The following is a 27923-nucleotide window of genomic DNA, read 5'->3' as shown; positions in this document are numbered from 1 at the left end:
AGAGGTGGAGGGCCGTACATGGGGATCTAGGCACAGAGTACCTAGACCCCAACTACCCTCATAATATAGGAGCCCCACTAGCGATGCTTAACTGTCACTGCACTTCACCTGCCAGCCCTTTGGGTAAACGCATAGCAACGGTTACTTGGCAAGGCAGAACCCTGAAATGTGGAACCTCAGTGAATGTCAATGAAGAGGTCTACGTGAAAGGGTACCCCTACTTTTTCCCGCCTTCAGCGTACCTTCTGAATAGATGGAGCTATGCTAATTCCCGATTTTGCAACGACAGAGATCGGACTAGGCGAGAAAAACAAACATATGATTGCAATAGTTACAATAAGTATGCTGCAATCACTGGACAGTGTGCCAGAGCCACCTTCGATTACCAGTCTCCCTGGCAAGGTCCCTCCTCCTACCTCCAGGAGGGGGGTTCAGTCACGGCTCCTGGCGAAGGATGGACCACTGAGCAATTCTCTCTTGAGGGGGTCTGGCCTATAACTCACGGCTGGAAACTCAGCGAGGGGAATTGTTCACAGGATAGATCTCCAAGGGACCGGTGGAATTATAGTGATTTCACAGCTACCATGATAATCTTAGCAGTGGCTACAGGTAGCGCTGCCAAAGATTTGGGGAATTCTATCATAGAGGGAGCCTCTGAGATTTACACTCAAGTTAATTCTCTTATTCAGACAGCTTGGGTTACCATAGCAGCCATCCTCAAGTGGGGGATGCCTGTAGTGTTGGCTGTGGGACTTATTATCTTTGTTTCACTTCTGCATAAAATTGGTCTCCTTCCATTAGTGGGCGAGAACATGAAGGCAGTAGGCCAATCTGTGGTGAAGAAGGTCAAGCCTCCTTTTCTTGAGGAGGAGGATACTTTCTTGCTGTGAGACTAGTATCACAGCTCCCCGAGAGAGAGAGTGCACACTTTGCCTTCACACACTCCGAGATTAACACTCCGAGACCAAGGGCTAGTATGCCTCTCTTCCAGGGAAACTAGGTTGATATGATAGGAGAGACAGCAGGGCCCTCTGTACCTATGACAGACGGCGAAATAGCTAAACTCCTGGAGGAGGGCGAGAAGCTGAACGAGCTACTCCGCAAGGTTGATGTACTGGGCCCATTTCCTGGACCCACCAATATGCGCCACTGCTGTGTCACCCACAAGAACCGCCATCTGAAGGAAGCTGAAGATCCAGAGGCCAGAGGGGGTGTTGAGAGCGAGCGCCTCGATCGCAAAGTGGCCCCTAAACCTTCCACTTCCTCCTCATCTCACAACAAGAAGACAAGGGAGAAGAAGAAGCCCCGTGCTGCTGGGCCATCTTCCTTCTACAGGGGAAAAAGCCAGTCCAGTGGGGTGCGACGCCGCACCCCCACCCATACGCACCAAGTCCTGATCTAGGATACTAAAGAGACCCACAGGGTTGACACCATCCCGCTCAAAGGAGACAAGGGCCCAGTTATTAGCCCTTCAGAGAAATGCTAGCACAATATGACTCAGCTATAAATGTGTTTTCTGCTAGAAACGTTTCTCATGCACTGTCTAGGTAAAAGCTGATAAGATACTAGACGCCCACACTCAAGGTCACGCACCACTCGTTGAGAAATGAACTTAGCACCAACCACCTTACTCAGTAATAAACAACAGATAGATATCTTCACTTGGAAAATATTGTGAGAATGAAACCTAAGGCCGTTAACAGGGCCTGTACCAACCTGCGTCCGTTTAGAGAGAAACTCTCAAACGCAGGCTAGCTCCTATTTTAATGTAGTAATTTGTGTTACCAATCTTACCACAGAAATACAGGAAAAGGACAAAAACCCGGATATCTTTCTCGGCTAATGAGGCAGTGGGGAGGCAGTCGTCACACAAAAATTAAGTTCAATAAAAAGGATTTATTAAGAAGAGAGTTACAAAAAAGGGGATAAAGTATTGAAGAGAGAAAAGGCCACCGAAGTGGCTGTTAACTGTATATGAGAAAACAGATGTCTCTAGATGCAAAGTCCAGGAAGAAGGGGGCCCAACCCTGGGCGATCGGGAGTTAAAAAGAACAGTCCGTCGCGTCATATTGCTAGACATGTAGTTGCACCTCCCACCCACCAAAGTCAACTCCCATCCCTCAGAGCACGTACACATGTTCCCACAGTCACACATCATAGCTGCAGCTGGTGCGTGACCTTGAGCGTGGGCGTCTAGTATCTTATCAGCTTTTACCTAGACAGTGCATGAGAAACGTTTCTAGCAGAAAACACATTTATAGCTGAGTCATATTGTGCTAGCATTTCTCTGAAGAGCTAATAACTGGGCCCTTGTCTCCTTTGAGCGGGATGGTGTCAACCCTGTGGGTCTCTTAGGTATCCTAGATCAGGACTCGGTGCGTATGGGTGGGGGTGCGGCGTCGCACCCCACTGGACTGGCTTTTTCCCCTGTAGAAGGAAGATGGCCCAGCAGCACGGGGCTTCTTCTTCTCCCTTGTCTTCTTGTTTTGAGATGAGGAGGAAGTGGAAGGTTTAGGGGCCACTTTGCGATCGAGGCGCTCGCTCTCAACAACTACTGTAAGGGCCAGAGCAGGCTGTTCTTGCTGAAGAAGCTCAGATCCTTCGGCGTGTGTAATAGGATGCTGCAGATGTTCTATCAGTCTTTTTTGTTCTATTGGCCAGTGACCCATTCTTTGCGATTGCCTGCTGGGGGGGTCACATGAAGGCCGCGGACACAATTAGCCTAAACAGGCTGGCTCTGTTGTTGGGGTTACATTGGATGGGGTGGAGGATGTGGTGAAGGTGTGTGTACTGAGGCACCTGAATATCTAACTGACCTGCTAGAACACTGCTGTTTCAACATGCATTTGGGGAATGTCATTGAGTTTCTCCTCCAGGTGTGAAATGAATGTGTCTGCTGTTTTGTTTTTTCTGAGATGCATTGTGTTTTTTTTTTGTTTCGTACCATTTGAATGTTTCTCGCTGTTCTTATTTCTGTTTTATGTAAAGCACTTTGTGAGTTCTCTCTGTGAAAAGTGCTATACAAATAAAATGTACTTACTTACTTACTTACTTACTGACTTACTTACTGAGGAAGCTCAAGGCCATAAGGGCCAACCACTCCCACCCCTTCCACATGGAGATTGAAGAGCAAGTGAGCGATAGGAATTCTTATTCTATAGGATGAGTCTGGAGGGGCTTCGTCACCTTTGTGCCGTTTTGCTATGAGAGAGAGAGAGAGAGAGAGAGAGAGAGAGAGAGAGAGAGAGAGAGAGAGAGAGAGAGAGAGAGAGAGAGAGAGAGAGAGAGAGAGAGAGAGAGAGAGAGAGAGAGAGAGAGAGAGAGAGAGAGAGAGAGAGAGAGAGAGAGAGAGAGAGAGAGAGAGAGGGAGGCATAGGGAGGGTGGGAGAGAGAGAGAGAGGCATAGGGAGGGTGGGAGGGAAGGAAGGAAGAAGGGGGAGCAAGATGGGGAGGGAGGGGGGAGAGAGAAAGCCTATTTCACCCACTCTGATCGATGCATTGGCAAAGCGACACATTGCCAGCACAATAACCTGTATATAACCTTGTATATAGTGTGCAGCATGCCTCTTTCTTTGTGTCCTCCTCTGTTCCCTGGCTAACATGGCAACATAGAGATCTCCAGCCCCTTGAACTAGATAATCCTTTTTTTTGTTTTTGCTTCACACTCTTAATCACTGGCATGGGGGTGGGAGGTGGGGGTTGGGGGGTTTACTGCTGGATGCGAAAGGCAGATTTCTGGCAGCGAGGATGGGGATGGTCTGCATGCCAGTATCAACACCCGAGTTGATCCTCGGCTATAGTGTTGGGGATCTACTCTTGGAAACAAACAAATCACACATACTGTACGCACATGCATGCGTATGCGGGAACACGACCGACACACACACACACACACACACACACACACACACACACACACACACACACACACACACACACACACACACACACACACACACACACACACACACACACACACACACCTGCTGAAACAGCATTTGAAAGGCAGTGCTCTTTATCTCCCTTCGTTGAGACGCATTTGCCTGTGGCTTGTCCTCAGAGACCACTTTACCCACTCTGACTCTGGTGTGTGTGTGTGTGTGTGTGTGTGTGTGTGTGTGTGTGTGTGTGTGTGTGTGTGTGTGTGTGTGTGTGTGTGTGTGTGTGTGTGTGTGTGTGTGTGTGTGTGTGTGTGTGTGTGTGTGTGTGTGTGTGTGTGTGTGCGTGTGTGCGCGCACATGTTTACTTTGATCTAGTGGTGTCTGTGTATATCCATTACTTTGATTTGATATCACAGCTCCCATCTGCAGTTTGGGGGCGATTTTACTCCCTTTCCCGTGAATATGCAGTGTAATTGATTTGGGTATGCAGAACAGTTTGACTGGAAGCGTGGTTGTGCAATTATGACTATAATGGTAATCCTATTTTGTATTTGTATTTTTTTGCCAGATTTTGTGATCATGATAGTCTTTGAAAATATTTTAACTGGAATGTTGTTGTTGTTTTTCTCACCTTCTATGAACTTTTTAACTTTGAACAAAAGCAGACACGGCTAAAACAATTGTGATAACTTCATACTGTCAATCAGTATTCTGTGATTATTAATTTCGGAAACTGAAATCACAGTCTACAATTACACATAATTTATGTGCCTTAATAACAAGAAGCAATCAATATTTGTTTGGTTGTGTGCTTCGGTTTCGTGTTCATGTTGCCTAATAGTCCTTGAATGATGATTCAGCTTGTGAGGGAGACCATCTCACCTCTGTGTCTAACGAATTTCCTCCTACTGAGGTAATGGCATTTTAAGAACCCTAGTTCTTCTTGCCATGTCATAAAAGTCATAAAACATTCTGCAAAAATAGACATGCATTTTGCGGAAATAGCCAATGTACAAGCTCAACGTGACGCGTTGTGAGCTTGTTGATCAGCTATTTTCGGCTAACAGATTTGGTGTACAGGGAACAATGGAGGTGTAGACCTCTGGGGGACCCTGTTCAATGGAGTATACCATGGATTATTAAGACAGGTGGGAAGGAGCTAATGGAATCCGACCCTATCAGTAATTACAACTCTCCTTAATTAGGCCTCAGTATGCCTCGCCAGTGATGAAAAGCAGTCCATTAAGAATGTGCAACTAATACAACATTAGCATTTTTTTTAAGGTGTTTCCAATCAGGAAATCCATTGAGGATAACTGTAGGGGAAAGACTTGACAGATGGGATCTGATCTGACCACATAAACTTTTAAGTGTCCGCTTTATGTTTTAACTGCTGTACATGATTGGGAGCTGGGTGGGGCATGTGAGGGGGGATCAGCGTCGATATCAACCGATCACACTGCAGCGATACTACGCTTCGTAGTACACTGGTGATCAGGACACGGCAAAGCAGAAGCACCGAAGGCACAGCATGTATTCTGTGCGTGTACTGTAGCACTTGAAGGTGAAGAGACATATTTAGCAACATACGGTACATTCAGCGTGGACTCTGAACATAAGGAGAGTAAGACAAGAACCCTGTCAGTGGGACAGACGCTGGGTGCTGACAGTTAGAACCGTATGATTGATGATGTCCGTGACATGAATGCTGACATGTGTTAAAGCATAGGCTCACACTGTAGGTCATACTGTGGGTCACCTTCCGGGTGACATGGCTGACCTACAGTATGAGCCTATCGGTGTGCTTTACACACCTTTTCCCATATATCTATTACACCATTAGCACACATGCAGGTCTGTTTATGTATGTATGTACTGTATTTATGTGAACTAGGACATTCATTTAAAAACGGCAAGCCTATTACGCAAGGAGTCTTTTTTAAATGTGTATCCATACCACCTCTACATATGAATCAGAATCAGTTTTATTTGTCACATCACAGTTTTAACGGGTGTCCTTGTGCGCTCGCTCCATCAATCTCCGTCTCCGTGTCCTCCCTGTCATGAGCTTTAATGTGGTCTAAATAGCACAAAGTCAAAGCCATGGGTATTCCGCAGTTACACACAGTACTCTGTATGAAAGAATGTCTGCTCCACTCATCTCACTGTCCAGTTGGAGAGAAAGAAAGAGAAAACTACAGACCAGATCCTATTCCTAGCCTCCGATGCCAGCCTACTCACTGTGGTATGCCTATAATTCAAGGAATAACAATCATTGGCCCACGGTTGAAAAGCTGTGGGATGAAATGTTTGCACGAGCGTGCGTGTGTGTGTGTGTGTGTGTGTGTGTGTGTGTGTGTGTGTGTGTGTGTGTGTGTGTGTGTGTGTGTGTGTGTGTGTGTGTGTGTGTGTGTGTGTGTGTGTGTGCGCGTGTGCGTGTGTGTGTGTGTGTGTGTGTTGAATATTCATGCATGTTTGAACATTATGAATTACTTTGAAGGGGCATTTCGGTGCTCAGTCATGTCAAGTTGGAGGCAGCATTGCACCTGCAGTGCCCAACTTCTATTCTGTTCTGTCAGTCCAGAAGACAATCTGCTCTCAGTCTCTAACTTCACCATCGGCCATGCTAGCCAAGGCAAATTAGCTCGGTGTTTTTATGGCATAACACAGAGAGCAGCCCGTTTGACACACGAGCAGCGTGAGAAAACGATGTTGCTTTGTAAGTCACTTTGCTTGAGAGACGATGATCCCAGCAGACAGCTATTGAAGTGCGTTAGATTAAGAAGTGTATTACTGCTCAGAGAAGAGGACAGTTGGTTGAGGCAGATCATTATCACTGGGCTTATTTAAATATATAGGGTACAAGCCTCTCATCAAAGTGCAAAATCCATACCTGCTGCCTGAAAATCAATGTGCAATCAGCCTTGGGTTTGTCCCATCACTGGCCCAGTTCATTAAAAGGCAAGAGCACACAGCAGCCTGCATAAGAAAGAGCCTCACATATCCAGTCAAACCTTATATTGTGTACAGAGTAAGGTTATAACAAAATAAGCATTGATATTAAAGGCTTCCTTGTGTGGCTTTGCAGTATGTGGCAAGTTTTTGGTCTGTTCAGTTTCTACAGGGCTACATGGTAAAGATGACTGGGTTTTCATTCAGAAACTCCTACTATATTTGTATATTGATATATATATATATATATATATATATATATATATATATATATATATATATATATATATATATATATATATATATCAGATTCCAAAGGGATATACACACACACACACACACACACACACACACACACACACACACACACACACACACACACACACACACACACACACACACACACACACACACACACACACACACACACACACACACACACACACATATGTCATGTCTGAATCTGCCTGTTAAGAATACCTCGATGACACCTTAAGCATGCTCTTCAAACTATTTTGTGCTGTGCTGACTTCCAGGGGTTAATTTAGAATCACATTTTCCAAACCCACAGTAACCTGGAGGAGAGGCCTCAATTGAATATGCCTTCCCTACAATAACTCTGTGTGTTTCTTTTCCTTGAAATTCAACATGGGGCTCTGTTATGATGTTAGAGAACCATGTCAGATGTTTGCCTTTGCTGGCAGATAGAGAGAATTTATGGGCTGGTGACCAAAGAGGGGTTGAAAGGATTGGACAAAGTAGGCTGTGAAATAAACACCTCTGAGATAGCCTCGGCATAGTTTGGCCTCATGGGTGTCTGCCCTTCAGATTCCAATGGGTAAATCAGATCGTAAATCATGCGAGTGTCCATAACAGTGTGCGTCTGTGGCCAGATGAGAGTGCACTGTGTATGTTGCACTTGTGGCCAGGATTTGGTTCGTCTGTGTCTAAGTATATCTAGTGTTGTATGGACGCTCTCCCACTGTCAGTGGCTTCTTCCTCTGGGCTGTTCCCTATTTGGGTTTGTGGTGAGTGGAGAGCAAGGACAGGCTGGGATTCTTCTGGGCCAACTTTAGCATGCCTAGAACTTTGTTGTGCACTATCATGGTCATCTGGATCACTTAAGGGGTGAAAGGGCAAGACTAGCAGGGCTGCTACTACAACTGAGACTGAGTTTTTATTACTAGATTCTTTTGTGGTGTGCAGTCAGCCACCCTTGATTTGACCAAGTACTGTATGTAGACTGTCAAAGGTGAGGAGTATGAAAGGTTCTCTGACGAGCATGTCGTATGAAAGAAACCTCTATTGCTTCATTAATATCAGTGCTTCTGTTTCCACTCCACGCCTGGAAAGAAACACTGAGTCATTTCTCATCAGAATGTCACAGAAGGGATTTCATTATCTCGTTAGAAAATATATAAGAGGAAGCCCTGCTGTAGACCTTAGGTGAATATACTGACGCTATTACGACCTTGATAATGAATGCTATTTATGCACATGCATTTATTGGCTACATTGCTACAGGGCCCCAGGGCGAATGTGAACACATGCAAATGATTATCCTTGTAAACAAGGTGACACACATCTAGAAGGCGTGCATGCAGGAGAGAATTGCCTGTTGAATGCTACTGTAGGATGGTGAATGGTACCATGGTGTGGAGCATACAGTCTTAGTCCTTTGATGCAGCAAGACCTTCATCCTATTTGCTTGTCATAATCGTATGTCTGGTTAAAGTAGTACGACTCTGAAATTGCTGCAGGAGTTATCCACAGTCAGTTACAGCAATGGTGCATCCTCAAAACAGCAATGCACATTTTAGCTTTTGTCCCTGACTCAACCCAAGTAATCTCTATGTTTACTACTCCAACTGTTGTTCTCTGATCACATGACGCATGCACGCACGCACGCACGCACGCACGGACAGATGGACGGACGGACGGATGAATGGATGGATGTACACACACACACACACACACACACACACACACACACACACACACACACACACACACACACACACACACATTGCATACATACACGCATTGCAGCATGAGGGAAGGGCTGTGCTCCGCCAAAGACCTCCTGCAAACAGAGATTAGAGAAAACGCATAAATTGATGTGCCACTGCTTTTATATTTAGTTTCCAGCTTGGGCTAGAGGTGACAGAGGCTGCATAAACTGGCTTTGTTTTATAGCCTTTCAAGCTTGCAATACCATGGCTGCATGAGGCGGCTTTTGCAAATATGCTCGGAAGAACCCTCCTTACAAAGATGCAGTTGTGAATTTACAAATTCAACACTGATGCACCAGCACCAAGCACAAAGACACAGGGATTCATAGACCGTCGGACTGTTCCATACTGGCAGCATAATGGCATTACTGCAGTGATGACAGTAATGACACTTTGATTATGGCAATTATACAGTACATGGGCCTTTGTGCTCCCGTCAGCGATCTCTCTGACTCGCTCTCGCTTGCTCTCTCGCTCTCTCTCTGTCTCTCTTCCTCTCTCTCCCTCACTCTCTCTCTCTCTCTCTCTCTTTCTGTCTTTATGTGTCTCTCTCTCTCTCTCTCTCTCTCTGTGTCACTGTTTATTGGTCTTATTCTCTTTCTTGTCTCATTTGCCCAGCTGCCTTTGCCCAGCCTCAGCCACCATTTATGAGGCACTGTGTGTCATATTACGTGAACATTAATGTTGTTGTTTTTAGGCCTCTGTGATGCTTGTTATTTTGACTGGATTCTATTTATTTTCAGTGATGCTCGTTTATGTGCATCAGAACTCACGAGTGCTTTTGAGCAGAGCAGTGTGTATTTGGTCAGGGATTTGGGTCTGTTTGTGCATATTTCCTAAATTGCTAACTCTTGTTTGCTGAATCTGAGGTCAAGTGGAGTTTGTGTGTGTGTGTGTGTGTGTGTGTGTGTGTGTGTGTGTCTGTCTGTCTGTCTGTCTGTCTGTCTGTCTGTCTGTCTGTCTGTCTGTCTGTCTGTCTGTCTGTCTGTCTGTCTGTCTGTCTGTCTGTCTGAATGTTTCACACAACCTGTCTGAGTGTGTCCTCACAACCCTTCAGATGTGAGTGTGTGTGTGTGTGTGTGTGTGTGTGTGTGTGTGTGTGTGTGTGTGTGTGTGTGTGTGTGTGTGTGTGTGTGTGTGTGTGTGTGTGTGTGTGTGTGTGTGTGTGTGTGTGTGTGTGTGTGTGTGTGTGTGTGTGTGTGCGTGCGTGTGCATGGTTGGTGTCTCCCTGTCATTGAGGTGATTTAAGAGCTGCTGGGATGCCTGCGGTGTTTGCACGGGTGTGTTTAGAGGCCTACTTCTACTCACCCCTAGAAGTACCCGAGGTGTCCTCACATCCAGTGCAACCAGAAGGGGGAGCCGAGCCTCTCTGGGTCTTGGGGTGGGGGGGTGGGTGGGTGCGTAGTCAGAGCAGGCCTGGGTGGAACTCTGCCGGGTTGCTATAGTATTTCAGGCCCAGCGAGCAGCATGGGCAGGCTCGTAAATAGCGGTTTCATTGCTACGCGCTATGCTGGCTGAGCCTCAGTCTTTCAGCGGTAGATCACAACAGTGATTGATGGTTCCTGTGTGCCAAGCAGAGACGGGGGGGGGGGGGGGGGGGATATGGGGGGGCGGGGGTTGGTGGGGTTAGGGGCATGTCAGAATGTGGAAACGGAGGATATGGGAAGGCTAGAAGAGGTTTCCACCGCTCCCCCCAGGTTTACCCCTCCTGTCCTGGCTGTCTCTTGTCCAGCTTCAGCCCAGCAGGAGTCCCTCTGTCACACAGCCAGCACACGCACACATGCACGCATGCATGCACACACTCACATAAACAAACACATTATGCCATTTTATTAACACAAACACCTATCTCTCTCACTCACACACACACACACACACACACACACACACACACACACACACACACACACACACACACACACACACACACACACACACACACACACACACACACACCTTTGTGCCCGCTGGGACACACCATCCAGCAGGTGATTTCACGGCTGCAGATTGTCTAATGGCTGGCCTGTCACTTGAGATGTTAGATGGGTTCCCCCCGTGCTCTGCTGAGTCGCCTTCATACAAGGTTACACGATATGCAGAGAGGAACGTTTTGAGGACATTCTATAGCTCTTCAGGGTGGAGTTTTGCTTATGGAATCATGCTACATTATAAAGAGGCCGTAGCAGAGCTGCGGTGGGGGTTCCGTGGTTGAGAGCCAGAAAGAAGCGATGCTCACAAGCTTGAAGCTTCTGAGAAAACGTCTGATGGAGTCTGTGAGTGCTCCCAGACTGACCATGTGAATAGCTGCTTTCATAGAGGCTGCTTGCTCTAATGTGTGTGTGTGTGTGTGTGTGTGTGTGTGTGTGTGTGTGTGTGTGTGTGTGTGTGTGTGTGTGTGTGTGTGTGTGTGTGTGTGTGTGTGTGTGTGTGTGTGTGTGTGTGTGTGTGTGTGTGTGTGTGTGTGCACGTGAGAGAAGGAGAGAGAGAGAGAGAGAGAGAGAGAGAGAGAGAGAGAGAAAAGTGTGTGTGTGGGTGTGGTGGTGTGGGTGATTGGGTAAGTGCGTGTAGGCGTCACAGAGGTTTTCTGTGGTACGTGCGTACATTGATCCATGTGTGACTGTGCGGTTTGTGTGTTTACATAAATAACTCTAGGCGGATACAAGGAGGCAGCAGCTGGAAGTGTTTCAGGAGCTCTTTCAAATGTTCATGTCTCAATCCTTGACAGAGCTATACTGTTATTTTTAGAGCAGTGGTTCTCAAACCTTTTCATGTCAAGGACCCCCAAAATTATATGTATTTGGCCGAAGAAATATATATATTTATTTTTTCAAAAATAGCCAAAGTCTAAAATATGGTTAAAGTGGTTAAAATTGATTGATTGTGATGCTATTTTAACTCATTATGCTGGGGACCCCCTGGAACCCCCCAAGGACCCCTGGGGGTCCCTGGACCCCACTTTGAGAACCACTGTTATAGAGAGGCCACAGATGAAACAACCATGTCCTCCTGAAGGGGTTTGGTGGAGGAAGTTAAGATTTTGTTTTGATTGATTGAATATTTTATTAGGCAAAAAATGTAAAACAGCACAGTTACATTTAAAATACTTTGTCTTACAGGTCCGTTAATGAAAGTTGTTTCCAATGAGGGCCTTGGTATTCAATTCATAGACATATATAGTGGCACCACAGCTCGAATATCAATACAAAAAAAAAACAGAAAAAGATAACACTATGTTTTACTTTAATTAGTAATGCTTTAACATGTTTATCACTTTAACGTTGCAGCTAGTAAAGGTGGGGATGATTTGTATTACTTTACCTGCTACTACTGAGTAGCTTAACCTATAATAGTGAATAAGTAGCCTTCGGAACCAAGGGATCCTGGGCCATGTGGCCCCTATGTCAGGAGCCTAGCTCCTGTTTCCTTAGTGTGAGGCATCTTTACATAAGTACTGTGTGTGTACAGTACACCCCTTGGACATGACGCAGGTATGTCACAGGGACTTACCCCCCAATCCCACCCTTGGTGCTAAGTGCCAAGAAGGAGGCCATTGAATACCAATGTTATGGTCAGGGATTCAACCCTTTATCTCCTAATCTCAGGGTGGACAGTAAATCACCACTGAACCGGTGATTTAACCTATAACTAGAAAAAGTGCTCCTCGGAGCACAGGTCTCCGGACCTGGTAGGTTATTGTGGGCCAGCAATGTCCAGAATTCGCCAATCAGGATGGAATATGAAAAATCAGACGGATCTGTCTTGATCACTTGACTATAGAGATAATGTATACCGATTTGCGTGATGTTTGGACAAAATGTGTAGGAAAAAAAAAAAAATCGGCCTCCTGGTGCTGCTATAATAGGGCAATGTTAAAAGGGTGACATTTGTTTCTCAACGTAGTGCCTCTAGGGAGTGCAGTTTTACACATATCGTTGCAGTTATAGGTAAAAACGCGAATCGGCCTGTTATAGCGCTACCATGAGGCTGATTTGAAAATGTCTTTCTCTGCCTAGTGGGAATGTGCGTCCAAAATTTCACGGAAATCGCACGCTGCGTTCATGATTTGAGGCATTTTGTTCAAAACTGACCAATCCTGCAAACTTTGGAAGCCAATCTTAGCCAATCAGGATGGAATATGAAAAATCGGACAGATCCGTCTTGATCACATGACTATAGAGATACTGTGTACCGATTTGCGTGATGTATGGTTAAAATCTGTAGGAGTAATATGGTTGCGCTATAACAGGCAGATCAGTAAATTTGGGCCAGTGATTCTGCTCTGCCATCCAGGGAGAGTGCGTGCACAGTTTTGCTGCCATCGGGCCAACGGTGCCGAAGATTAGCTGTTCACAGACGGACGGACACACAGACGGATGAACGGACAGACAAACAGATACACGGACTGACAGGCAGGGTGCAAAACATAGTCTCTGCCACGGCTTCGGCCTGGCGGAGACAATAATACATCATAAGCTGTTAAATAATAATTGTATTGAAGTAAACAATGCAACATTTACCTGTGAGATTTAGTGGAGCAGAAGTATAAAGTATAAAAAAATGGATATAGGCTACTCAAGTAAAAGTAAAAGTTAAATTACCTCAGATTGTACAGAATTCATTAATGAATAGGTAATGAGCAGATCTGAAAGAAAATATAATATAATAATGTTTTTCTATATGTTGTACCCATGTATGCTGTAAGCATATCTCATATACTGTAGCCTACTTGCAGTATACTCACAGCCCACCAATAGGTAGAAATAGGGAGAGGAAGCAGCGGCCCACAGGTTGAGAATCACTGGGCTAATATCATCATTGTTCATGAAATCTTTATACAGAACATACAATCCAAATTCTACCTCCTGGAGATTAGCAGCAGTTATAAGTGTCTGGCCAAGCTGAGTGTTTTACCTTTATTGACGGATCATACTTTGTCATACGATGAAGTATAAATGCCACACAGAAGTCCCTCATCTCGATTTGATCTGTTACTGTCACTCTATGGAACACAAACATCATCAAAGATCAATAGCCTGTGTGCTTGCCCTCTGAATACACTGGACAAATCAATTCCTCGTATGGCTCATTTGATCCGTTTTTATAATTATCTCAACGATTCCCCATAAGTATCAATAAACAGGTGTCATATCCCAATTCTTAGATTATTAAATAAATATTCATATTATCAAATATTCAACACAGTTATGATATCATTATTTCATTGTGCAATTCAAGCAATTTGCTGCAGGTTCTACTATTAATTTGGGTACCAAAAGTACATCCTTGTGTTTATAAACATTGCTCATGTCGAAGTTGACTTAATCCGTCTGGTTCGGGCAACCTTCCTCCACCCTCCAATTGTATTGGGCAGTATGGTTCAAAGTTTCCTTTTAATGCCTCAATTCCTCGCAAGATTCTATTCGTCACAAGAGTCTTTTAAGCTTGTGGTTTGTTTAGATTTCAGAAATTATCTTCTGGTATTACAAGCTAATAGGCAGTTGTCCAATCTAGGTTACTGCCCTTTCTTCCCAGTCCCCCAGTTTTATATTTAATGCAGTTCTTTGCTGCCAATGTAGGCTACATAATGTATGCCTCCTACGTACCGTACATGCATTTTCATTTATTACATTACATTTTCATTAGCCTTCCTAGTTGCTTTTCATGTTCTAATCTATTTTATTATGGACACATTTCTCGACTGTACTGAAGCCACACAGAGCATTGTCTTGCAGGGATACACAGCATGGCAGCATGTATGATGGCACTGGATTGGTCTTCAGAGACATGCATTGCAGCTCTCTGTCTCCCCCAAGTGGTTCTTTAATGTCCCCCACAACCACCACTGTTTGGCTACACAACATACTGTACTGTACTGTACATTATGTTCACGTAGAAGTGTGTCCCAAAATGCTCACCCTTGTGTCTTGGTGCAACATCTTTATACAAGTGTGCGTAAGAGGGCAATGTGTTTGTGGAGGTGCTGACAGACTTACATCGGACAGGAACGGGATCACATTCCATACGCTCCTCCACAAAGCCTTGTGAATCAGGGGTATTTTTTGCCTGCGTGTACTCCACGGACTTGGAGCGATCAGGTTTTAACAGGGTGGATTGTGAGCAGGCCATGCAAGGCCAGGCACGGCGGACACCGTGATGGTTCCTTTGTTCCCCTCAGCAGGCAGAGCACACGGCCTATCTCTGTGATACACGTCTAGGCTATGGCATATGCTAACACATCAGGACACTGCGACTGACAAGGCATTGAACTTCAGACATCCTCTGATCCTTGCTCTGTGGATGAGGTCTGACGAGGATAAATGCCTTGGCACGACACCGGGACTCTGTGAACAGAACTGAGACCTGAGCTGCAAACGTATACCTGCAACTAGAGTTATATTATAGACTAGAGTATACTATATATATAAGATGTCTGCAACTCTCTTGGCTGCACTCTTTCCATTTGTCTATATTTCCTTCCAGTTGGTCTTGTTGCTATATTTGTCCTGTCTGTCCACCTACCTTTCTCTCTCCGTCATTCTGACTCTCCAACCTCTCTTCTTTTGTTCTTTAGGTATGAAGCGTCCGTTTAGTTCCTCGGCTCTGACGAACTCAGAGACGGACCGGAGGGGGTTTGGAGCCAGTTTGGGGGCACAGATGGACGTCGAGCCTTACTCCGACCCCCAGGATGAGGCTGCGGTGCTTTCCGAGCAGCCAGCAGGGGGTGCCCTGCCTTCTGTCCTCCACAGGCCTAAGAGGGAGAGGAAGCAGCGGAGCTATACGGTGTGCGATGTCTGTAACATCCAGCTCAACTCAGCCGCCCAGGCCCAGATCCACTACAACGGCAAGTCCCACCAGAAGAGACTGAAACAGATCAGCAATGGCAAGATCCCCAGTAGTACAGGTAGGCCCGGTGGACTGAATGACCAGTCCCTTATTAGCTTCTCTGTATACACTGTAAAATCCTAAACACGTTTCCAGACTTTTCTCATCCAAAGAGAAGAAAAGCCTGTTAAGAACTATGCCAGAAAGTGTCTATAGTGCGGGACTTCCGTTGTATGTACTTCCCCCAGAAGGTGTATTTTTCTACCAATAACAACACGTTTTTCATTCCCTGGAAATGTCAATATCTGCACTGCAGTACACTACAGCCTCAATATAACTCCCTTGGGCGGTACTTCCTGTACTTCCACTTAGACACTTGCAGAAGCTGTTCTTGCCCAGCGTAGTAAAATCCTGAGTGTTCATTTAACACTGAGAGTGTACAAATGTACAAAAACCTTTGTACACTCTCTCACAGTTACAAATGGATAATAAAAAACACTGAGGATGTAGCTAAATCTTCGACCTAAAATCCAATCAAGTAGCTAAATCCAATCAACATCATCAGTTGGGGGTTGGATTTTTCTTTTTTCTTTTAATCTTTGCACTTTCACTTCATTCGGAAAAAAAAAAAAAAATATATATATATATATATATATATATATTAATTTCACTTCATTCGGAAAAAAAAAAATATATATATATATATATATATATATATATATATATATATTTTTTTTCCGAATGAAGTGAAAGTGCAAAGATTAAAAGAAAAAAGAAAAATCCAACCCCCAACTGATGATGTTGATTGGACTCTTCCTTTAGTATCAGTGAAAGGTTATTCCCCCCAACAATACTTTATTGTAAAATTAGCTTTGAATACAAAACAGATAACATTATTAGTTGGGTACTGGGTGCAGACATGTACTCTACTGTAGCATATTGATGGCCTGGTTATCGAGAGCAGAAACATACATGAGACGATGGACAGGCGCACGCTGCACACTTTCATCAGCCTTCCCAGTTCAATTCCATCTCCCCCTGCTTTGTTTTCTGTAGAAGATAAAACAAATTGGATTCCATTTGCCAGAATATATCCAGACAGAGCCTTAGGGTGTGATCGTGCACGCACGCACGCACACACGCACGCACGCACGCACACACACACACACACACACACACACACACACACACACACACACACACACACACACACACACACACACACACACACACACACACACACACACACACACACACACACACACACACACACACACACACACACACAGGGAGTTGAGCGGAGTCAGTAATTGAGTGGCTAATGAAGTACTGGTGGTGTTTGATGGCGGTGTTCCTGCTGGCAAGAGGGAGTGGTGTGACTGTTGCAAAGTTGCATATTTTTCTCTTTCTAGGCAGTGTTGTTCAGGGCACTGTTCTCTGAGAGTTAGTCACTCATACAGTTTGATTTTCATGTGCTCAGCCTCCCGCTTTCTCTTTCAACCCACGCACTGAACGTACACACACGCACGGACACAGACGCACACGCACACACACACACACACACACACACACACACACACACACACACACACACACACACACACACACACACACACACACACACACGCACACACACTATTTCTCTCTCAAATATGCACAAAACTCCCTCTTCTGTGTGAAAGAATAGCGTGGCCCACTTCAGGTGCAGGCCATGGTACAAATAGAACTTAATTACATAGCAACGGGTCATGCTCCCTGGTAACGCTGGCGAGGGCAACAGCTTCACTGGTCCTTATTGGCTGACTGTTGGGAGGAAAGATCACGGTGATGGCATGTTGTTTCCCTTCTGGTTCAGCAGGACACGGAGCTCTGGAACACCTCTGTCCTAAGCATCCAATCACATTCCATGCATCTGCCCCGCAGGAACACAAATCAAGAGGCTAGATAATTGTCGTTGATGTGGGTGCTTGTGTGCGTGCGCGCGCGCGTGTTCTGTGAGAACATGGCAAACATGCATGATGGTGCATTAATTATGTACTTCAGGTAATTACTACTTTGTGTGGACATATTACATTTGAAAGAGTGAATGTACAGTAACATTTTACTGTTACAAAATGGTGGTTACACATGTCAGACAATAAAATGAGGACATGAAATGCAAGTAAGTTTCAGTAATATTCAATAGTTGTACTTTTCCATTTCGAATTTAATGAAGAATAATTAATAGTTTAATTACGCGTGCGTGCGTGCGTGCGTGCGTGCGTGCGTGCGTGCGTGCGTGCGTGCGTGCGTGCGTGCGTGCGTGCGTGTCCGGCTTTGAGGAGCAAGGTCTGTCAAGGGTGGGAGGCCTGGACACAATGTCTGTGACTCACTCACTCAAACACGCGTGTGCACACACACAAACACACACACACACACACACACACACACACACACACACACATTCACCCAAATGTACTGCAGCACAGTCCATAGGGCAAGGATTCTGCAGCAAAGGACAGTATTAAGTACAGTACTAGAACATGATCAGACCGGCAGTCTCTACCAGACTGTGTGTTTGTGTGTATGTATGTGTGTGTGTGTGTGTGTGTGTGTGTGTGTGTGTGTGTGTGTGTGTGTGTGTGTGTGTGTGTGTGTGTGTGTGTGCGTGTGTGTGTGTGTGTGTGTGTTTTGTTCATGCACAAATTGTATTGCATAGCACAGCGGCGCATTGCGCTGTGCAGCAGCGTTGCTTTGCGTCTTGTCATTTGGTTTGGTGCTGCAGCAGTAATCTGCTGAACAGTGTGCGACATGCAGTCACAATCACACAGCCTTATCTCTGGTCACCTTCTGTTGACTTCCCCCAGGCACTCAGTCCTCTGCTGTGTCCTCAGCTCCTCCACTGCTACTCCTCTCCCCTGTGTGTGTGTGTGTGTGTGTGTGTGTGTGTGTGTGTGTGTGTGTGTGTGTGTGTGTGTGTGTGTGTGTGTGTGTGTGTGTGTGTGTGTGTGTGTGTGTGTGTGTGTGTGTGTGTGTGTGTGTGTGTGTGTGTGTGTGCGCGCGTGCGCGCGTGTCCGTGTGTGTGTGTGTGTTTATGAGCACGTCTGCATTTTATTCAGTTTCTGCATAAAAATCTTTTTTTTCCATGTCTGGTGCAGATATTTATAGATTCCTTGAATGCTACAAAGTGAGTGATTTGTGATGTGAATATGTAAATATATGTTTTGGAAGAGGCAGTGTGTGTGTGTGTGTGTGTGCGTGCGTCTGCGCGCACGCATGTGCGGTGCGTGCGTGCTTGCGTGCATGCTTGTGCATTCTCCCAGTGAATTGCCATGTGGATGTGCGTTACCTTCCCTCCCTGCGTCTGTGAGCTGACAGCTGGTACAAGCATCCACCTTCCCTCTTCTCTCTTGCTCCCCTCTTCCTGTCCTTCGTCAGTCTCTGGCACCGGGCATGTGCTACTATTAGCATGCCATTGGTGGATGACAAACATGATTATGGTTTTTCAATCTCTGTTACGACGGTTAAAATGCTGACAGAGGGAGGATGTGTCAAGGTGTGTGTATATGCATGCTATTTTGAGGAGTCCTCATCCGAAGGCCAAGTTTATGTTTGAGAATGGAGAGTCCAGATGGAAGTCTAATATCACCTGTCTCTGTCTCTCTCTGTCTCATTATTTCTCGTTGCAGTTTCTCCCTTTCATTTTCTGTCCTCTCTGCTCTCTCTGTCTCGTTCTCTATATTTTTCTCGTGCCTCCCTGAGGCAAGAGCATTCACATGCTTTTGCCATGTACTGTAGTTGTCTCCCACCCACACGTTTCATGTCATTATGTCATCACACGGAGCATCTGAAGATTAAGTCCTTTGTAGTGCAACATCAGTTCCGCATTATACTGTACCTTCAAAGTGTCTGTGTTGTTGTTAGCGCGTCTAAATTTAATTCCACCCCCCTTTCCAGATGCCATGTTAGAACATGTCATTGTAAGAATATCTATCTACCCGTGCGCGGTATTCATAGTATTCATGATACTTTGTGGCAAACAACAGGTAATTGTAAGCAAATAGCAGGTGATTGTAATTAAATGACAAGCATGGCCATTAAGATGTGGCACTGTACCATATTGAAAAATTGAAATTGAAAATTGTATGGAACATTATGTTTTTAGGGGCATCCCCTTGCACAGCTTCTATTAACGTCAGAGTTTCCATGCGTGTGTGTGTGTGTGTGTATGTGTGTGTGTGTGTGTGTGTGTGTGTGTGTGTGTGTGTGTGTGTGTGTGTGTGTGTGTGTGTGTGTGTGTGTGTGTGTGTGTGTGTGTGTGTGTGTGTGTGTGTGTGTGTGTGTGTGTGTGTGTGTGTGTGTGTGTGTGTGGGCGGGCGGGCGGGCGGGCGGGCGGGCGGGCGTGTGTGTGTGGGGGGGTATGCATATGTGCTTGCATGGTTTTGCACAAATGCATGTGAGTGCTGCTGGCACTTGTGAGCACTGAGCGAGTCCTCTTTTTACCCCCTCTCCCCAGAGCTGCTGTCCGCAGGCCTAGTCACGTGGGGGGGGGAGGCTGGGGGTCGGGGTGGGGGTTGGGGTTGTCGGTTCGCTGCATCCACGGCCCTGAGCCGTCAACAACAGGCAACAGGCCGTCGTCTCCTCGGAGGGAGACAGGCCGTAATCCGTTTTAATTAGGATCACTATCAGCCTGGCCAAGGACATGCAGCCCGACACCCATCGAAATATGGAGACAGCCCATTAAAACATACCACACCCCTGACGGACAGGCTGATCCTGCCATGTCACCATGCCATGCTATGAACATTCTCACACGCACGCGCACACGCACGTGCGTGCGCACACACACACACACACACACACACACACACACACACACACACACACACACCACACACCACGCACGCACACACACACACACACACACCACACACCACGCACGCACGCACACAACCGTCCATGCATTCAGAGACACACACACACACACACACACACACACACACACACACACGTCTCATAATATGCACAGACGCATGCCACATACACAATCTCACATAATGCACAAACACAAAGTTCTACACACTGACTTACGCCTAAAATTCATTGCGCGATAGATCATCCTCCTATTCAGGGAGGATGATGTTGGAGGTTTTGTGGAGGGAGAGGCAGATAAATGGAGGGGAGTGAGGGGGTGTGGAGGGTGAGAGAGAGGAGAGGAAGAGCAGCCTGGCCTGATAGCCACTTAAACCCTTTATACCTAATGGGACTGGAGTCCTCCATGGCGTTATGCTTGGCCCACTCCTTTTTTTCCCTCTACACCAGTGGTTCTTAACCTTTGTTGAGCTCTGGACCCACCACTAGCATATTTTAAACAATGCTCAAGGACCACCCCACCCCAACTTGCCACCACAATATGTACAGTTAAGTATATTGCATATTTAGTATAAGAAGGCATAACACAGTCATTTTCCCTACAATACAATATTGGTTAGAAGATTATCCTAATGTTATCGTTTTTTTCCCCCAAACATTTCCCGATAGATCACCCTCTAATTATGCAATGAACCACTGGTTGAGAAACATCTACATCTACAACAAATATGTTCTGCGAAAATAGCAGATCTACAAGCTCATGACATGCTGTGAGCTTGTAGGTCTGCTCTTTTCACTGAACGGTTCCCCAAGAATCAGGACGCTGTAGGGTTCATGTGGATGTGACAGTGACGAGGGACAGGGTTATAAATATGTGTCGAGTACCACTGGGTGATGCTGGCTTATGTTGTCGTTGATTTACTTTATCTGCCTCACCATTGTGAGGAGGCACGCTGTGAGATGAGATGTGTGTACGTGTGTATTTGTGTGTGTGTGTGTGTGATAGGGAATGAAATAGAACGGGAGAGTGAGTGAGAGAGAATTTGCATTTGTTCCTTTATAGGTCCCTCTATTTTCTCACATTTCCCTTTGTTTTGTGTTTGTTTTGGCTGTGTGTGTGTGTGTGTGTGTGTGTGTGTGTGTGTGTGTGTGTGCGTGTGCGTGTGCGCGAGCGTGTGTGTGTGTGTGTGTGTGTGTGTGTGTGTGTGTGTACGCACACGCGTGTGTGTGTGTACAGTAAATGCGAGCCTCTTCGTCATGGTTCCTGTCTCTCTCTATCTCCCTGGCTCTGTTTTAATAAAGCGTGAGGAATTGGATTAAAGGGAAGGATTTTCTGCATGAATGCATCTGCACATCTGCGTTTTATTTTTGTGCCGCCTTGCCATTTTCCCCCATTTCATTTTTCTCCCCCTGTAGAATAAAATGACTTCTCTTGCTACCCATGCCTTTGGACATGCTTGTGTGTGTGTGTGTGTGTGTGTGTGTGTGTGTGTGTGTGTGTGTGTGTGTGTGTGTGTGTGTGTGTGCGTGTGCGTGTGTGTGTTCCAGTCATGGGGGACACCCTCAGCATTTTGTGATCTCACATATCCTGTCCTCTAATCTCTTAGGGGTTGGAACTATATACTGTCAAAATCTTTGATATATTACTAAGATAGACAATCCCACGCCTCGCCACTAGTACAAAATGGTACGTCGTGGTTACCCCTCCCCGCCCTACTTCCCCATATCTTCCCACCATTTGGTGAGCTCAAGTGCTGAGAACGTTGTGCCCTTCTGGTCTCCTAAAGGGCGGGGGCACCTATATGTCACACGGATACAGGAAATCAATCGAAGTGTGCCAGACTTGGTTTCTCCATCCATCTTTGGTACTGTATGTTCAGGAGAGAACATGATACCAACTGATAATAACTCCTCCCTAGCTTACCTGATATCAATCAAGTCTGATATTCCTCCCTTACGTCCTCCCCTCAGGCCAAGTTGCCAACCAGTGAGTTATAAATACCTCACCACGACATCTTGTCATTGTGCTTTGTATTTCACACACACATACACACATACACACATACACACAGCTCACAAGCTCCAGCTTGCTAACCTTTGTTTCTCAAACACTCAAACAACTATACTCACCATGGACCTCAGCAAGAGTTCTGCACCGGTGCTCCTGGCTCCTGAAAATGAAGAATTGATCTCACTTCATCCATGTTTAGACTACTCCCAATCAACAATCAGTCTGGTGGGGCGCTCGCTGGCCTAGCGGTCCAGGCGCATACCGCATATATGGCTCTAATGCGTACAGACAGCGCGTCGCGGGTTTGAATGCCAATCCTGACGACCTTTGCTGCGTGTCACTCCCCGTCTCTCTCTCCTTGTTTCTTTTCTCCTTATATTGTTGTTCTCTCATATATAATTTGCATGTATATTTACATATTTTTTTGTTTTTTTTATATTTTTGTACGATTTTCTTTTCATATTTATTTGTTTTCTTATTTGTTCTGCTAAAAGTAAAACTCATAAAATATGTGTGTGTGCATAGATAACGTACTGGCTGCAGCTGATCATTGGAGCAATCTGTCGCAGCTGACTTATTGGCAGAGGCAAGCCTTGCCTCCTAATGCATGTATGCCTGATGTACGTCTATTGAAGCTGAAAGTCTCTCCACAATTAAAATCATAACTTGACATAGTGAAAAGGCTCACACTGTGTCACCCTTGAGTCTTATTCGAATATTAGGCAACTATTCTTATTTATACGGTATACTGTATAGCCTTGAGGCATAGTCAAATATTACTAGGTAACCATTCTTGGTTTGTAGTTCAAATTAAATAGATATATATGTATATTATAAATAAACCCATGAATGAATTCATTTTCGGTTTTACTCAACATAAAATAATAACATTTATGGTGTAGCAGCTGCTGAACAATATTATATGAAGAACCCCTGGGTGTCTACTTTGAAAACCACTGCCCCACACTACAGTGTCCACCAAACAAATTGACTTGAAAAGAAGAGTGCACACACTTATACACACACACACACACACACACACACACACACACACACACACACACACACACACACACACACACACACACACACACACACACACACACATTTAATCATGTATTTATGTCCACATAAGAGATACAATACAAGGACACAAATATTACAAGGTGCTGTAAAAAATATACAGTCAGCAAATCATGGACAAATACCCCCACACCCTTCAGGGGTACAAATAACAGTGTCTTCGCCATATTTGGCGGTTACCGATAGTAGAGGAGATTCCACAGACACACACGAAAAAAATATATCAGCATATTAGTCTATACTATAAATATCCTTAACTCAGAACCTAGTCAATACTAACCTTGCGCCACCAGACTTTCCAACTCGGAGGAATTCGTTATTAAATGGCCTGGTAAATGATCCGGTCTAGGCCACACCTACTGAAACAAAAGGGGGAAAACCCTGTGGTTCCGGGTGTGGTGGTTCCGTTTTTTTCCGGCGCTGCTTTGGTTTGGTTCCTTTGATTTAGCATTTAAATGCTAAATCGAGTGTAACTACTAGTTTAGTCTCGCCAGTCGCTACGAGTTGGAATAAAGGATGGATATACCAAACAAACTATTCCTATAAGCTAAACTACGCCGCATCAAGGGTTTTATGGGGTAGGCCCTAAAATTATGATGCCCTCGATCGCGGGGAATTATTTTGGGTGATACTGGCACCCTTGGTTCCGGCCGTGGGTTCCGGTCGCCTTGATGACACGCTCCCGACCGGATCAGAAACCTGAAAATGGTATTGATCCCAGGCTAAATCAATACAATCACTGAAAACGTTTATGATGTCACCTCAATTAATTTAACCTATTATGTGCTTGCTAGGTTGCAATCATTTTGCTGCAGGCTACACACATTATCGTGACGAAACTATGAAATCAAAGTATATCCAATGAGAACTTTGAATATAACAGATTCATCATGACAATGTGTATATGAGCGATCTGTCACGTAGCTGACTCACTCATAACCTCGGACACGCCCAATTTATTGCATTTAGTGTCGTGAACATAGTGTCCCTGCTGCTGGTGGGAATTTGGAGTAATGCTACTACAATTTCTGCTGCTACTGAAATTGTTACTATTCTGCTAATACTGCTGATGCTACAGTACTTGGGCTACTACAGTACAACTACTGCTTGCGTCACAGTACATGCATATCGATGCTGTCGGGTGGAAACCTTTTTTATTATTAGTTTAAAAATATTTTAAAAAAAGTCAAAATAGACGATCTACAAGCTCACAACACTTTGCAGCACGACATGTTGTGAGCTTATATATCGGCTATTTTCACTACTTTTGTGCAACACTCTTGTATGATCAAGTAGGGCATTAATTTATGAAAAAAATATGGAGCTATACATTCTATATCCTGTTTGAAGGCATGGTCTTTACCAGTGAAATGCATTAACCCGTCCACCCAGAATGCTCAGTGGCTGTCCCTTTACACCAAAAAGAACATTCCTACCCACACACTACTGTATGTCATTTCCTCAAAACACTCAAGTCAAAACTGATCCAGTATGATTTGGCTGTGCATGATTATTTGGCCTTTGTCCATCTTTGCACCTCCAGCCCCCCTCTCTTGTCCTCTCACTCTCCCCACTGTGCTTTGCCTCGGGGTGTGTAACCCCTCCGTGTGGAGGGTGGGTCATTCTCTGGGAAAAGGTCAGCCAGCGTTCCGGGTCGGCACACACCGTCCAGTGGAGCGAGAAACATGAGGAGCAGTCCTTTAGGGAGAACATCACATCTCCCAGGGCCCAGCCAGCATCTGTGTTAACCTATAGCCAAACAGAACTCACTATCAGCTCTTATCTGGCCTGTCAGAACCACAGGCCCACAGCAGCAGTGACACTGTTGTGTTTGACAGACAGACAGACAGACAGACAGACAGACAGACAGACAGACAGACGCATCTGTTAGATGACAGGAACTGTTTGCCAGTTTGTTAAATGTCTCAAAATCTCATTCAGTTTCCACACTGCTCTCTCTGTCAATACAATTACCCAGACCTTCTTCTCCTACTCTATCTCTGTCTCCCTGTCTGTTTCTGTCTGTCTGCTTCTGTCTGTCTGTCTCTCTGTCTGTCTGCTTCTGTCTGTCTCCCTGTCACTCCATCTCTCTGTCATCAGAGCTGTGATCTTTACTTGCTTCATGCTATAGCGCTGCACTTGCAAAGATACGAGTGAAAGGTTTCTTTTATGAGCAGGGCAGAGTCCCTTTAACACACACACACGCACGCGCGCGCGCGCGCGCACACACACACACACACACACACACACACACACACACACACACACACACACACACACACACACACACACACACACACACACACACACACACACACACACCACCTAGCCCCCCCCCCCCCTCTCTCCTCTCTCCTCTCCCCTTGTATTACGTTATCCTCTGAGACCCCATCATTACAGACCCTTAGAAGGACCAAATTACACTGGAGTGACTTATTACCAGCTGTAGTAGGAGATGGGTGGAGGTATAGAGAGAGGGAAGAGAAACGGGAGGGAAGGTGAGACAGAGGAGAGAGCAGATGATAAAAGCGATGAGGGAGAGGAGTGAGGAAGATAGAGGACACAGGATGGGGAAGAGAGGAAAGATCGGCTCAACTGAGATAGAGGGAAGGACTAGACAATGGGAGGCTGGAATGAATAGAGGTGTGTGTGTGTGTGTGTGTGTGTGTGTGTGTGTGTGTGTGTGTGTGTGTGTGTGCGTGTGCGTGTGCATATGCACGTGTGCGTGTGTGTGTGCGTGCGCGTGCATACGAACGAGAGAGAATTTGTGTGTACCTGCGTGTTTGTGTTGAGAGAGTGAGACACAGATAAGGTTCATTTATATTTCATCGCACAATGGTGTCGCTTGACGAATATAACAGATTTTAAACTAACAGTTGAGTTAACCCACGACAGACAGTTGCTAGCTTGAAAATCTGTCATTTTCGTCCGGCAACAGCATCGTACTATATAGTTTAAATCAGGCTACAGAGCGCGAGAGAGAGCAGACATAGATAAACACTGTCATTTAGCGAGCCGAGCAGGGCTGTCCAGCAGTGGACACATGATAGATGGAGCTGAAAGTTTGCTCTGCTTCCAAAATCCCAAAGTTCACACATACCTCCCATCCTTAGCGTCTAGTGTCCAGCCAACGGAAGCAATGCATGATGGGATACTGTGTACCGGCTGAACCGGGCTGTCGAGGTTCACCGAGTTGTTTTCGGCAGTCAGGATTGGGGCTGGACAAAGGGTCGTCATTTTCATATTCCACAGCGCTTTTGTCACTGTGTGTGTGTGTGTGTGTGTGTGTGTGTGTGTGTGTGTGTGTGTGTGTGTGTGTGTGTGTGTGTGTGTGTGTGTGTGTGGCAGGATAACTGGGAGTGTAGCCTGACGCTGTTGGAACAGATTCCTAGGATATAATGCGCCAAACCTCCAGATATTGCGTGCTCTGACACAGAGCTGAAATATAGGCATGCTTTAGTAAACAAAGTAGCTGGAATGGAAAGACAAAGTGTGTGTGCATGGGTGGAGGGCATGCACTCACATGCACTCACTGTACACTACAGCTGATAACAAGCAACAACACTAAAATAGCCCTCTCACTTGTCTATGTGACAATGGCTTTCTGTGCCCACGGGAAGAAAGCAAAGTGGCATGCAAGAGCACACACACACACGCGCACGCGCGCGCGTACTTGCACGCACGCACAAGCACCTAATGCAAGACTGAGATATAATAATAATTTGAATCCTACTGAAGACCATGACCGTATAATAATGGTTTAATCCAGATTGATACAATACATATTATTATAACAGAAGGCAATCCTTTGATCTCAACCTCTGCAATTGAGCTGACTTTGGAAAATCTCCAAATTGATTATCAAACACCTTCCTACTGGTACTCATGATCATGAGAGAGGCTTATATCATTCATAGGCCTGTATTAACTACTTGAACCCCAGCATGCCTATTCTGGGGGGGGACATTTGCCATAGACGGAAAAAAACGGTCCAAGTACAGTTGTAACCCAGGTCTGTTTTACTAAGAATAACAGGTTTAAGTTGTTAAAAAGCAAGTGCAAATAAATTACAGCAGTATACTTCCATTTCAAAACCTATGAGCAAAATATTTATTACATATGAACTACTGAAATAATGAACTATAATTCATTAAATAATTACTCATATACATACTGTACTGTACCAGATAGATACCTGTGATGTGCCCATAAAGGTGATTCTGATTATTAAGTAATTAACACGAGAAAAAATATATAGGTATTATTGAAAGTCGTCTTGGTCTGAGAACAAGTCCAGACTATTGTAGTGTA

General features: G+C 45.3%; 1 protein-coding gene across 1 annotated transcript in view; it reads left to right on the top strand.

The window, feature by feature from the left end:
• znf385c (zinc finger protein 385C) overlaps window positions 1-27923 on the top strand; it is a 171853-nt gene that overhangs the window by 48685 nt on the left and 95245 nt on the right. Inside the window, exon 2 of the mRNA XM_084072762.1 lies at window positions 15417-15746. Coding sequence (XP_083928888.1) covers window positions 15417-15746 — 330 coding nt within the window. The remainder of the gene's footprint in view (window positions 1-15416; window positions 15747-27923) is intronic.

The sequence above is a fragment of the Gymnoscopelus microlampas genome, assembly GCF_963454915.1.
Source record: "Gymnoscopelus microlampas genome assembly, chromosome: 11".
Classification (NCBI taxonomy): Eukaryota; Metazoa; Chordata; class Actinopteri; order Myctophiformes; family Myctophidae; genus Gymnoscopelus; species Gymnoscopelus microlampas.
Note: the sequence above shows the minus strand (reverse complement) of the source record. Positions and strands in the feature narration are given on the sequence as shown.